The sequence below is a fragment of the Lygodium microphyllum genome, chromosome 15 (genome assembly GCF_053477565.2).
Source record: "Lygodium microphyllum isolate KBCC chromosome 15, Lygodium_microphyllum_v1.1.10, whole genome shotgun sequence".
Taxonomy (NCBI): Eukaryota; Viridiplantae; Streptophyta; class Polypodiopsida; order Schizaeales; family Lygodiaceae; genus Lygodium; species Lygodium microphyllum.
The window spans coordinates 105894142-105909374 of NC_141149.1; the positions used below are offsets into that span (position 1 = coordinate 105894142).

At 40.6% G+C, this 15233-nt stretch overlaps 2 protein-coding genes across 9 annotated transcripts in view; one reads left to right on the plus strand and one right to left on the minus strand.

The window, feature by feature from the left end:
* Positions 1 to 15233, minus strand: part of LOC148024862 (uncharacterized) — a 189800-nt gene that overhangs the window by 80608 nt on the left and 93959 nt on the right. For 2 of the 8 annotated variants that reach the window (XR_015693364.1, XM_087694537.1), the window contains exon 3: positions 10221 to 10360. The exons of the other annotated variants lie outside the window; for them this stretch is intronic. Coding sequence is in view for 1 of the 2 variants with exons in the window: in XM_087694537.1 (XP_087550663.1) it covers positions 10221 to 10360 (140 nt within the window). In the remaining variant the exon portion in view is untranslated. The remainder of the gene's footprint in view (positions 1 to 10220; positions 10361 to 15233) is intronic. 8 annotated transcript variants of the gene reach the window in all.
* Positions 1 to 15233, plus strand: part of SHOC1 (shortage in chiasmata 1) — a 184889-nt gene that overhangs the window by 79249 nt on the left and 90407 nt on the right. The window lies entirely within an intron of this gene.

Below are 15233 nucleotides of genomic sequence, written 5' to 3' on the forward strand. Positions count from 1 at the left end.
GGCAAAATTCTTCACAAAGATAGACTTAAGATCAGGTTATCACCAAATAAGAATTAAGGCACAAGATATTTCCAAAACGGCATTTCGTACTAGATACGGGCATTATGATTTTTTAGTGATGCCTTTTGGTCTCACTAATGCACCAGCTACTTTTATGAAGCTGATGAATAGTGTTTTACGGCCCTATCTAGGACATTTTGTAGTAGTCTTTTTGGATGATATCTTGATCTTTAGTAAATCAAGAGAAGAACATTTGGAACACTTATTATTAGTATTCCAACTGTTAAGAACACATTCCCTTTATGCGAAGAAAACTAAATGTGAATTCTTTGCACAAGAGGTCAAATATTTAGGGCATATAATCTCGAAAGAGGGAATCAACATGGATCCAGAAAAAGTAAGGGCAATTATTGAATGGCCACCTCCACGGAACCTGGAAGAGCTGCAGATCTTCCTAGGTTTATCTGGATTTTATCGTAGATTCATTCGAGATTATGCCAAAATAGCTGTTCCAATGACAGACCAACTTAAAGGGAAAGGGAAAAGTTTTAATTGGGGAACAGACCAAAATGAAAGTTTTCAAAAACTTAAGGTAGCTATTGCTACAGCTCCAGTATTATTAATAGTGGATCCCAATAAACCATTTGTGGTTGAAGCTGATGCCAGTGATAAGGCAATAGGCGCGGTCTTATTACAAGAAGGTCGACCAATTGCTTTTGAAAGCAAGAAACTAGATCGTGCAAAACAGAATTATTCTGTTTATGAGAGGGAGCTGTATGCAATAGTACATGCAATGAAGAAATGGAGGCATTATTTGTATGGTGCCAAACTTTTGATCTTATCGGATCATGAAAGCATTAAGTGGCTTAATGATCAACCAGATTTACATGGGCGTAAAGCCAGATGGGCCGAACTCCTCCAAGAGTTCGACTATGAAATAAGATATAGAAAAGGAAAGTATAATATAGTAGCTGATGCACTCAGCAGAATGCCCATCATTAATGAATTGAGTTTTACTCAGTTCACTTCCAACTTGCTTGAATCTTTAAAAGGGAAATGTCAGGTTGATCCGGCATATTCCAACATATGGGAAGCAATAAAAAATGGGGATCCAAATAAAAGTGCTTCTACTGAGGAAGGAATATCTGAGGATGTTCAACTAGGAAATGGAGCATCAGGGGTTGCTCAAACTGGATTCAAGTGGAAGAATTTTACCATTGATAATGGTTATTTACTCTACAAGGGTAGGGTATGTGTCCCGAAAGATATAGAAATAAGGCGCCAGATACTCTTTGAGTGTCATGATACCCCTAGTGCGGGACATCCAGGAGTTAATAAGACTTATAGTCTTATTAAAAGGCAGTTCTATTGGCCTGGAATGAATAAGGACGTCCTTGACTATGTGGTCAAATGTAATAAATGCCAGGTTAATAAAGCTGAAAAATTAAAAATGGGAGGACTTCTCCATCCATTAGAAATTCCTTCGGGAAAATGGGAGAGTATCTCCATGGACTTTATTGTTGCTCTACCTAGAACACAGAGGGGGCACGACTCTGTGTGGGTAATTGTGGATAGGTTAACCAAAATGGCTAGGTTTATTCCAACTTCAACAGATGTTAAAACACCAGAATTGGCTAGATTGTTCGTAGAGAACATATACCGATTGTATGGCCTTCCGGCAAATATAGTTTCTGATCGGGATAGAAAATTTGATAGCCATTTTTGGCGTGCGGTATTTAGGAAATTGGATACTAAACTTAGCATGAGTACGGCGGATCATCCGCAAACAGATGGTCAAACTGAAAGGGTTAACCAAATTCTTGAAGATATGCTTAGGGCATATGTAAGCAAAAGGCAAACTAATTGGGAAGAGTATTTACCGATAGCAGAGTTTGCATATAACAGTGCCAAACACTCTTCCACTGGATATAGTCCGTTTATGTTGATGTATGGGTTTCAGCCCAGAGCTCCTTTTGCAGTAGGACTGCATAAGGAAAAGGTTCAGGCAGCTAAAGACTTTTTGGAGGATATGAATAATATGTTAAAATTTGCTCAAGAAAATATTAAAAAGGCTCAAAGTCGAGCTAGAGCATATGCAGATCCTCACCGAAGAGACATCTCCTTTGAAGAAGGAGAATTGGTCTATCTTAAGGTGCCTGAACAAACTAAAACTATGAAAAAGGGACATTGTCCAAAGCTTTCACCAAGGTATTGTGGTCCTTTCATAATACTTAAAAGGGTGGGAGAATTGGCTTACAAGCTCCAACTACCTGCTGATAGTAAAATACATCCAGTTTTTCATGTAAGTAAACTAAGGAAGAAGCTGGGGGATTTGGATAATCTAATCCTAAATGATGATATTGAGGAGTTATTCTATGACCAATCTAATCCACATGAACCAGAAAAAATATTAAATGTTCGTAATAGACGAACGAGGAATACTATTTATCAAGAATGTTTGGTTAAGTGGAAAGATTGTTCAGAGGAAAGCTCAACATGGGAGCGAGTAAGTACTTTAAAGAAAAGGTTTCCCGATTTACAATTAGACCTTCCAAATATCGTTTTCGAGGACGAAACCGATTCTTAAGGGAAAGGAAATGTGACATTAAAAGGGATATTTAATGTCACATTAAGGTCATAAGTGTGAAATGTGACATTAAAAGGGATATTTAATGTTACATTAAGGTAAATTTAGGGGAACATGCACGAGAGTGACCGTCCGGGCTCTTGGGCGCCCGAACGGGGTCAAGGGGAGCCTAGAGAGTAAGGGAGTCCAGGAATAGTAGGACTCCAGCAAGTTGACGGCTGGCAAAGAGATAAGATTGAGGGCCAGCACTTATCTAGGCGTGGCTGGGAGGTGAAGAACACTCGTGCTTCCATGAGATTCAAGAAAATGGGTTCCTGAAATCTAACATTTTGTGCCCGTAATCTAACAAGCATTCATCTCATTAGTATGCTTATAGATAATAAGGCTTAATCTTGTTAAGATTAACCTTATTCTTAAATTTTTTCCCTTGTTAATCTGCTAATAATGGAGTGGATTTATTTTTATCCATTCTAACTATTTTGTAGGGACCATCCCACTTAGGCTCCAGTTTTCTAGGAAAAAGTTCCCTTTACACATCATAGTACAAGACTAGTTGTCCTTTTTCAAAGGTATACTTCTTTGCTTTTACGTCATGAAGTTGTTTTATTTGACACTTGGCCACCTCTGTAATAAACTTTGAAGTTTAAGCTTATTGAGATATGTTAAGGTCGTAAAGTGTTCGAAAAGTGCATCTTCATCCCCCAAATAATGGTTGAGCACGAATCTTATGTTTAGGTAATTCGATCTCAAGGAGTAACACACACCTCTCTGTAGACTAATTTGAACGGGGTATGCCCAATAGCTTGTTTAAAGATCGTGTTGTATCCCTATATAACCATGTATAATTTCCTGTTTTAATCTCGTTTCTTTTCTGAAACGATATTTGACAAGATTCCCACAAGTTGCTTATTGGTTCAACTTGCCTATTTGCCTGTGGATTGTAAGGTGCCATTTTATTATGCTTAATTTGTCAAGCTTTAGTTAATCACCTTATTTAGGAAATGAGTTCCATGGTCCGACACCATCTCTTTTGGCAAACCAAACCGATAGATTATCCATTCAAGAAGGAAACTAGCAGTCTCCTTTGCATCATCCTTCCTCGTTGCTTGTGCTTCTGACTATTTCATAAAATAGTCAGTTGCTAGTATGATATACCTCTTCTGTGTAAAAGATGACGAGGTAATTAGGCATACAAAGTCAATGTCCAATTTCTTGAATGGTAATAAAGCCATAATAGGAGTTCGTGGGAAGTTCTAATTCTCTTTACTATCATGTCTTTGGCATATATCGCATCTCAACCACCTAGCAAAGTATCATCCACAAGCGAGTCATGACACTTTTCCAAGATGAATGGAATTTCATTAGGTATAATGCATCCGTAATAAACATTATCTATCCCTTATCGATAGAGAGTTCCTCCAATCAAGGCAAACTTTAAGGTTTGCTGTTTAATTTTCGTTTTCTTAGCCTTAGACAAAGAAGCTTTAGTTTTTTCTCTGGATAGATAATGCGTTATTGCAGCATACCAGGATGGAATGGAGGTTATGTTAAGTAACTTGTTCAATAACTCAGCCATCTTGTCTTTGTATAAAATACTACTTCTCTTGCAAAATATAGTGCCTAAATTTCTTCCTGGCAAAGACCATCCCAACACAATTTTTTCTATATATGTATAATTAATTTTGGACCCATTCGATTTGCGATTAGAGAATGCAATCGAGTGGTATCTTTTCTCATCCCATATTTGAGCTAAGCAGCAGTTGATACTATACATCTTGGTAGTCGAAAATACATAGAATGTCTCATCTCTTTTAGGTATTTTCAGGACTGGCACTTTAGCCAATTCTTGCTTCACATCCTCAAAGGATATTTTGCATGTATCACTCCAAATAAATGAATAGTTAAAGGATAATAAATTTGTCAACGGCAACATTTTTTTAGCTAGTGCATTAATGAGTCGTCGGTAATATCCAACTAACGATAGGAAACTATGTACTTCCTTAGGGTTTCGCGGCGGACTCATAACAACAATTACTTAAATATTCTTTGAATTAGTCATTGCAATTCACGCAGACCAAACTACATGGCCTAACAGTAATCTGTAGGGCACTCCAAAGGCATATTTTGCTCGGATTTAAAGCAATGCAAAACTGTCTGCAATGCTCAAAATATTTTCTTAAATTTATTAACTACCTATCCCTAGCGGTAGCTATCCCTAGATCATCAATGAAAACTTTTAACTTTTTTGGCCAAACGTCACCGAAGGTTTTGTTGGCCGTGCATTGTCAAGAACCTGATGCATTATATAATCTGAAGTCTATGACATGATATGCAAAGGTTTCAAACATGGTTACGAATGTTGTTATTAACTTGCCTTCCTCTGCGATGGCCATTTGATTGTAGTCGGAACAATAGTCCATAAAGGAGTATATATCCCTTGCTACTAGTTGATCTAAGATTTAATTAATGAATGGCAATAGATAATAATCCTTAACTGTCTGTTTGTTATGCTCTCTAAAATCAACACAAAGCTGAATTCGATTATTATTATTCTTTTTGATAATCACCAACGAACACCACTTCATGTGTTGCATGGGAAATGTCAAGCCAGTCTTACGTAACTTTTGTAACTCTTTGAATAGCCTATCTCTTAACTCAAAAGGCATGTGCCTTTCTTTTTGCCAGATAGGGCAATGTTCCTCTTTCAGGGGAATAGTATGCACTGCTAAACTAGGGGAAATATCCCTCAATTCATCATAACTCCAAGAAAATATATCGCAGAACTCTTGGATTAAGGACATTTAGTCCTTTCTTTTTTCCATGCTGAGCATAGATCCTATTTGATCAGTGATAAATCATTCAACGAACCAAGGTCTATCTAAAACCAGCCTTCCTCCTTAGATAGGGTGGTAAAACCTACTCAAGCACTTAATTACAACAATTAATAATTGAGCATAAATTGAAATGCACACATTACCTTAACAATCTTGGACAATAGACACATGGTTGGCCCCAAAACTAGCACCCCTTTCGGTATTTCTTTACCTTTAATTGCTAATGGATAGTGTATAAGTTAAGATTTGACAATCTCCTTTGTTGATCCAAAAGCCCTTTGCTATTCATACAATTAGCAAGCAAGTTGGGCCAATCGCCCCTTAATTTTCAGCCAGGAATTACACAAATGGAACCACCAATTGGCCAAATGCTACCCCTACTTACATTGGATGACTTGGCATTTGAAATCCTTGTCAATTCCATGAATTTAAAGTGCTGATTTTAGTGTACAATACTTTTTTTTGTTGGTAGGAGTTCCAAGGTGGTTGTCAAACCTTGATTGCAAAAATATAGGGTTCAAAGTAGAAATCCTCTTGATGTCCACCAAATTTGGTTGAGATTGATTGAGAATGGTTGAGAAATGCTGAGATCTTTTGAGAAATTACGGGAGAAGGTGAGAAAGAAAAAAAGAAAGATCCAATAACGTCTCTAGAAGGCCAGAATGGACTATGAAACCATAACTAATACAATTGGTATCATCGTGTTTCATCAAAGAAGAAAACATAATTATGTCTAGGCCTACAAGATAAATTGAAATGGAAAATGAAACATATGGAAAATTGAAAAACTCAAAAGAGTATAGAGTATCTCCCTCTTAGTGTATGGAATCCACCAAGACTTTGCAAGCTACTTCGACTGAGTTATCGTGGTAATCTTCGTTTCTAACGAGCAATTATGACACAAATATGTCACATATTAGCATGCTTACATTGCCGAGCAGGTACCCTAGGGCATCATGCTCTGTCATAGCGCTGTAGCTTAGTCTACTGTGATGCCACTTGATGATGTCCCTTGATGGCATCTGTTAGTAGGAGATGTAGTCTCTAAGGTAGTAATAGTAGGGGAGTCAGCTATATTGAAAAAGTTTGTAACTGCTCTCTAGAGGGGTGGATGTGGCTAGGGTTGCCTCCGATCTTGTAACAATGCTGCTCTGCGCTGTTGGAGATCCAATAAGAAAAGGCCGAGATATCTCTGGTTCTCATAGTTCATCACCCTTCTTAATGGTTCAAAGCCCTTCTTAAAGAAGCAATGGTAGTGGCCTCGAATATAATAGTATATAGTGTATCTACAAATGTAGTGTTCCTCCATCTCTGGCTTCTATCCACAAAGCTAGCACATCCTCTCATTTGCTGCAACGTGCTTCATTGCTTGTCTCAATTATCAGCTGATGTGATGAGGTGCGGATCTGTCCAATAGCAATTCGAAGCCGGTGAGAAAGTTGAGCATCCATACATCTCGGCCTCACTATGAAACCATCATGGGAAAGTTGCAAGAATCGACACTGGTATTGTGCCATCTTCGTGCTTAATGGGAAAGGGGGCTTGGACCAAGTCCTCTTTGTCTCTACTTTAGTGATGTTTGCTTTGATCACTGTATTGAACTTTGAACATTTGAGACTCAAAGTGGGACAATCAGGGCTGTAATCAAACAGTGGCAATTTGTCTATATTCATGCCATGCAAGTTCAGCCATGTGCTCATATGTGCATACCAACATTGTCTCTCTCTCTCTCTATTGCAGGCTGTCTTGAAGATTTCAGAGCTAGCCTAGGGTATCGGTCTTTAGGGAGTTGCCATATCCTCTGGAGGAAGGTGATTGCATTAAATAGTGCCTCCACTACCATGGGTGTTGCATCCAACTCTACTCGGATGATCTCTTGTGGTATTGAGGCTTTCGCCCTTATCATACGTGCTAGCATCATGACCAGCGGTCTCTCCATATGTTCCCAACCATCATAATGTTGTGATTCAGGTTTGTTACAGTCCATAAGAGGCGCCCATCTAGTATGATAAAGGCTTGGGCCCCAAGTGGTTGCTTCATAGAGTAGCGTGGGCGTAACTAAAGTGTCAAAGAGCCACAATTTGGTATAGGGCTCTTGGAACTATATGTGTGCACACTGTTGCTCTAGAGTGCCCAAAGCTACATATGCCCATGCGAGCCTAGCGTTTGAAGTCTCCTTCCATGAAAACTATGGCCCTTTGAAAGTGACCCCAAGGTATACATATTGTCTAACCATTTCCACAGATTGACCATCATACATAAAGTGATGCTCTAAGCGTGTCACCCAAGATGTTGAGGTGTTAAAGACCATAATTTTAGTCTTTTGAAGGCCAACTTGAGGCCTTCTCTTCACAAAACACATGCAATGTGTCCAGGTGTCGCTGTAGCCCCTTAGGTGAATTTGATATGAGCACAATATCGTTTGCATATAATAAAATTTGTAAATACCCCAGCCAAGCTGGCTCCCATACTACCCCATGTTTGTATGCAATTTGAAATCTCGTCAATGTACAATCCAAACAGCAAAGAAGAGAGCGGACAACCTTGCTTTACACCAACCGTGCTAGACACTGAGTCTGTTGTGCCTCTAGACACTCGTACTCTATTCTGTCACTGTCTCATACAATGTATAAATACATCATTGCATATCCTCTGGGACCACAACTATTCGCAACCTCTGCATGAGTCTTACACGTGGTACCGTATCAAAAGCTTTGCGGAAATCCATGAAACAACAATAGAGTTTTTACCTTAATGATTGTCCCTCCTTAATAAAGGCTCTCAGCGTGAATATATGGTCTAATGTATTGTATCCTTGGCAGAAGTTAGCTTGTCTTGCAGACTGTATCCCCTTTGTTTCAGCCCACCAACTCAACTCATGCTCCACAATAGAGGAATATATCTTTACTAGCATATGGCCAATCATAATAGTGTGGTAGTTGTTAGCGATCAATGAGAGAAAGCCAAGACGAGAGAGAAATGTGATTTTCTTCTCAAGAAAACCCTAAAATCTACCTGTTGCTTGCTCCAACTTGCGTTTAATGCAATCGCTTATTGCCAGGCACCTCCAAAATGATCTCACCTGATCAGCAATGTTGTTGCTAGCCCCTAGAAGGTGTCTCCTTGCTATCCCTTGCCTGTCGAGGCATCAAGATGGCTGTCTTCTGTAGCAAATTGTTGTTCTTTGATCAGAAAATGGATCAATAACTCCCTCTCTCTTTCTCCCAGGCAATAAACTGATTGAATGGTTGAGACCTAGGTCCAAAAAGGTTTTCTCAGTTTGCATGGGCGTTTTTTCCAAGTAGTAGCCTTCTAAACCCATTTTTCAGAATTATCCACCCATTTAATTAATTTTCAAAACTAAATCATATTGAAAATTAATTAGCCCTTTTGACCTTGTTGAAAATTAAATGTGCCTATTCATAATTAAATTGCTAGGCCATTTGCAAACTGAAGTGGTTCCCAACCTTTGTTGACCCTTAGATTGGCATTACTTAATTAATTAATGTTAGTCCCTCACCACTGACACTCATTGGCCAAACAAGTGTGCTAGGGTTAAAACTGACACCAACTGACCACTAGGGTTAAAAATGACACCAACTGACTCCCAAAGTCCAACTAGCATAACTTATCACAACTTGTGCCTTTGACATCCACTACATCCTTGGGGTCCTTGGCTTGTTACCATGAAATAACTACCATGTGCATCACATGTGCTAAACAACCTTGCTTATTTAATTAATAACTTAAACAAATGTTTTTGAGAAGATTTAAGCATCTCAAAATTTTATGTCCTCATGACACACCTCCCTCTTGAAATCCTTGCAATCGTCCTCGATTGCACTGCATTGTGCCAAAGGAAAAGCATATTGCACTGGAATTTCCATAAGACATCGCAATCACACCATTGGCGACTATTGTCTTGCCATGCTATATGCCTTAAAGCTTACCGAAAATTTCCATCCTGCATAAACATAAAATAATATAGAGAAATAGTTCAGAACTGTTGCTAGGAACTCGTTGGATGCATCCATAAGTCATGTTTCTCAACTATTTTGGCTTCACAACCATAATAAAGCATATTCTTAGCATAAACCATGGTTGAAAACTGTCAATGGTATTTATTAACATGCTACTGTCCATGGAACCCATTGTAAACCATTGAAAACTGGGCGTAATCTGATCATAAACTGATCACTTGCTGTTCTGAAAACTGATCACAAAATGCTGTAAATGTGACCTCAAATTGATCACAAACTGATTGCAAAAACTACCTAGCAATCGATGCAAAAATGATCCCAAAAGTGACCATAAATGGTTCTCAAACTGATAAAAAACCGAGGTGAAACTTATCAGAATTTGATCTCAAAAGTGAGGCAAAAATTCATGTCCAATTGATCATGAAGTGATCCCAAATTGATGCAAAAGTATAGTCTAAGAGCTGTGGTAACAACTGTACTCATTTGCATACATCTCACAGTGACTAGTACATTGAGTAGTAGTGACCCCATGGTAGACATAATATTAGCAGAGTACCTTGGATGCATGCTGAATATATCCAAGATCCACTACATATGAGAGTTGTTCAAAACTAGTGGAGTGGAAGTGCTACCTCTCCCTTGAGTATCAGGCAATGCTCTGGACCCTTGCTTTGCTAAACCTGATTGAGCCTGACTGAAAGGCATCTCGATAAAGTTGCAATGAGTGAGGATGGTCTACCAAGTCATTCTCTTCTATTCAGTTTGCATCTATTGTTGAAAAATGCTAAAGCTTCACCAAGAAGTATATGGAAACTTTACCTTTAACTTTACTTGCCTCAAACCTCCACTAGATTGTAGGCCTTTCTTCCACTTGAGCATTGCGATACTTTCATATTGTTGCAATTCCACCTTAACTAATATGCAAAATTGCATCCAGTGGACTAGCCCCTCATGTGTACCTAACATGGTAGAAGCACCAAATACATTAGAAAACATTCTTGTTTGTATGGTTTGGGCCATTGCAATGTGATTGTGCGTGGGAATATGCATTTTACAAGCCATAGCAAGTTACATTTTTTCATACATTGCATACATTAATAGCTGCATTTTTCTCATGATCAACACTATACAGAGCATTTGCATGACTACATTAATAGCATGAGTCCCAAACACAATGATTGCATATATGCATTGTCAAACTTGCCACCCTAGCATCATGCCAACATTGCTCTACATGGAATTATGCATCTTACTAGACATAGCTGTATACATTGGGCCTTGCAGACCACACATTAATTGTTGCATATGATAAGGATTTGTATCATACATCCCCATATGCGGTCCTTGACCCACATAGCATAGAAACTAGTGCCACTACCAAAGTATCATGGTCGGTGCATCGTTGCATGCATGCCCTGTTGTCCAAAAAGCATTGGATTGGCACTTCCAAGTTGGCCTTAAATATGCATCAATTGCCCCACTGGCATCTTTTGCTTATGCTCACTACCTACATTTGTAACATCATGCTATTGTATTGGCTCTTTCTTTAGTACATTTTACTATCTCCAAGCTCTCGAAGACGATTTGCTCTTCTTATCTTTGCTGCCCTTCTTTAAGGGTTCAAAAAGCACATAAACTGAGGATCATTTACCAATTGCATAAACATTTTAGCTGCTGCCCTCAGTTGATCTTTAAACTAGTCATCGAATTCCTCTTTCTCTTTCTGATCATCAGCCTCGTTATGCCTTAAAGTCCCTTCATGTTGCCCAACAACAACACTTTCAGCTTGCTATCCATGGTTTGAGCCTTGTCCAAGATTAGGCATTGCATTTCTTTTTCCCCATGTGATTGAGTGTCCATATCGAGAGGCATCGTCACTGCTTGATTGCATCTCACTGTATGAAGACATATTGTTGTAATTTCTCAACTCACAGTAAAAATCAGTACTAGCACAAAGATTTAGCTTGTAATTAGGTGCCTTGGGCCCACCAAATAAAGGGATTGAGTGGAATCTTGGTGATGGAACCATGAAACTAGTCTTCCTCCTCGGATAGAGTGGTAAATCTTGATCAAGCACTTAATTACAACAATTAATAATCGAGCATAAATTGAAATGCACACATTACTTAAATAATCTTGGACAATAGACATGCGTTTGATTTCAAAACTGGCACCCCTTTCGGTATTTCTTTACTTTTAGTTGCTAATGGATAGTGTACAAGATAAGATTCCACAATCTCCTTTGTTGATCCAAAAGCCCCTTGTTGTACGTTCAATCACTAAGCAAGTTGGGCCAATTGTCCCTTGATATTTAACCAGGAATTGTACAAATGTAACCACCAAGTGGCCAAATACTGTCCCAATTTAGATTGGATGACCTAGCATCTGAAATCCCTATCAAATTCATGAATTTTAGGTGCTGATTTCAGTGTGTATGATGCCTATTCTTGTTGGCACGAGTCCCAAGGTGGTTGCCAAACTCTAATTTTTGCGGAAATTTAGGGTTTATAGCAGAAATCCTCCTGTTGTCCAACAAATTTGGTTGAGATCAGTTGAGACATGTTGAGATCTTTTTGGAGAAATTATTGGAGAAGGTGAGAGAAAATCAAGATGAGAGAGAAATTTGATTTTTTTCTCGAGGAAAGCCTAAAATATGTCTGCTACTTGCTCCAATCTGCATTTAATGCAATCACCTATTGCCAGGCATCTCCAAAATGTTGTCACCTGATCAGTAATGCTACTGTGAGTCCTTGGAAGGTGTCTCCCTGCTGTCCCCTGCTTGGTGAGGCTTCCAGATGGCTATCTTATATAGTAAATTGGTGTTCTTTAATTAAAAAATGGACCAACAGCTCCCTCTCTCTCCAAGGTTGAAAACTAATGGAATAGCCAAGACCCAATCTTCAAAAACGTTTTCTTAGTTTGCATGAGTATTTTGTTGGGTATCTCACACGCCTTACTTACGCCTACGCTCATATGGGAGTGTGCGGGTGATCACTAGGACACTGGGGCACTTTTTACTCTCGGTAGGAGAGGTTTTTTCCCCCAGATTATGTGTACTATTTTGTATGTGCTTGTGGTGCACACTTACGGGCACTTACTATGTTCGGGTGTGAACAGCCCCTTATAACCCTAAGGTATAAGGGTTATCATTTGTACTTTCAGCTAACACTCTATTCAGTACTATTGCATTGGGTATCGTGCTCAACTCTGTCTCTCACTCTCACACTGTCTACTGCACTTCAGCTGCACCTCGATCCTCTCCCATCTGACATTTGGTATCAGAGCTCAGCTCAGAGCAGTCTTCAGTCTGCAGTCTGCAGCCCACTCCAGTTCAGCCAGCCCCCGCCAGTTCTGCCCCAGCTGCCTGTACCTGTGCGTGTCCTGCACAGCGTGCTATCTGTCCTGCACAGCGCGCCCTGCCCAGCGCGCCACCTGTACCTGCGTGCTGCCACCTCTGCCCAGCGTGTCCTCTGCCCTGTGTCTGCCCAGAGTGCCCCTTCGCCTGTCAGTCTGCCTGCGCAGCCTCCCTGCGCTGAGCTAGACTGTGCCGTCAGCTCCAGCTGCCAGCGCGCCACTTGTTTCCACCACCCAGTCCTGGGTACCGCCTCCTCTGCCCAGCGCGCGCCCAGTCCTGCCTGCGCGTGTCACTGGACCTGCACGCCTGTACCTGTGCGTCAGTCCGACTGTACCCAGCAGTCATTATCTCGGGAATCGTGCCCGTCGTCAACACGCAGAGGTAACATTCTGCACTTTTCTTTTACACAGGAGTTCGTGCAACAGGTTCAGGTTCAGCATTGGGAAACGTGCTGTGTCTGTCTGTGACACATTGAATGCACATTTTGGGGCTTTTGTAACAGACATTTGTGACAGAAATTTTGGGCAGAAAATTTTGGGGCTTTTGATGTTTTAGTGCTGCTGAGCACTAATTGCACCTTGGGAAGCGTGCATCAGTGACAGTTTTTTTTGACAGAGTACCCTTTGCACATTAATTGCAGACTTGTGTTTGCTGCAATTTCTGGAAATTTGCAGATTTCCAGCCCGTACTGCATTGACATTGCTCTATTACCTTTTGGGAAATAATGGCAAATCAGGGAGGAGATGTATTCACCTATGTGTCCAAGGAAGACCGATTGGATGGGAACAATTATTCCCTTTGGTCTTTCATGATGAAGAATGTATTAGTGGCCAAAAATTTGTGGGATTATGTCAGTGGAGAGGAAGCACGACCGGGAGTTGTGGCTCCCGCTACTCCTCCTCCAGGAGGACGTGCAAGAGGGCAACCTCAGCCCCCTCCACCTCACCCCGCTCAGCCACTTCCCCCAAGAACTGCAGCTCAGAAAACTTGGGATACACGGGATGCACAGGCTATGTCGCTGATTGCATTGGCAGTTCAGCGTTCTATCATTCCTCATATTCGTTCAGCAGCTTCTTCACAAGAAGCTTGGTTGATATTGGAGCAGATGTTTGCAGGAAAGAATGAGACTCGCATCTCTTTCTTGAAGAAAGAGCTAGAGACTCTAAAGATGAATGAGGGTGATTCTATGCAGGATCATCTCAACAAAATTCAGGACTTGCGGGAGCAACTCATGAATGTGGATGAGTACTACTCAGATGCGCAGCTGATTTCTACGACATTGAATTCACTGCCTCCCTCTTACTTGGCTTTTCATACTGCCTTGAACCTCACTATGAGGATTTCGAAAGAGCCCATCACTTTCATTCAGCTTGTCAGTTTGCTTCTAGAGGAGGAGCAAACTAGACGGAACAGTGGTGTGGATGGTATAGCCTCTGAGCAGGCTTTTATGTCAAGGCAGAAGGGTAAAAACAGCCAAGGGAAAAATGCTTCGCAGAGTTCTGGTAGTAGTAACACTTCACAGACAAGTCAGAAACAGGGGGGCACGCAAGCCAAGAAAGGAAAATGCCATTACTGCAAGAAGCCTGGCCACTACATCACTGAGTGCAGGAAGCGCATCGCCAAAGAAAAGAAGAAGGAGTCAGGGATGTCTGTTTCTGCAGCTCCTTCCACTGCTAGTGAGTCCGCGTCCTTTGTTGCAGACAGGGACTATTGTTTTTACACTTGCAGTTATGATGTCTCTTGGGCTGATAGAGCATTTAGCTCTACAGAGGATGCTGACACTTGGTTCTTTGACAGTGGTGCCTCACGGCATATCACATCTCGTAGAGATTTGTTTTCTTCTCTTGGTGCACCTCCCGTTGGGAAGTCTGTTCAGTGTGCTAATAATGCATCATACCCTGTTCGTGGTATTGGGGAGATTCAGCTTACAGCCATTGATGGCTCTATTCTCCGCCTACAGGATGCTTTGTATGTGCCTGGCATTAAGAAGAATCTGCTTTCCATTTCTTCTATGGCACGTTGTGGTTTGCAGGTCACCTTTGATGATGACCGTTGCATGGTCCGTGACAAGGAACACATGACATTGGTCTTGACAGGTTCTCTGTGTCATGGGTTATATGAGTTGGATGCTCTTTCGGTAGATCAGTCTGCATATTTGACATCCACTCTTACTCCTGCTATGTTAGAGGCAGAGTTATGGCATGCTCGTTTGGGGCATGTAAACTATGGCAGCTTGATGCTATTACAGCGTACTCAGATGTTGGATGGATTACCTCTCTTGGAGAGACCTCCTGAGCATTTATGCGAGGGTTGCATTTTGGGGAAAATGCATCGTTTCTCTTTTCCCCGTGATGTTGCTTTTAGAGCAACAGCCAGATTGCAGCTTGTGCATTCGGATGTTTGTGGGCCCATGCAGACACAGTCATTGGGTGGTTGTTACTATTTTGTAACATTTATTGATGACTTTACACGTTTGT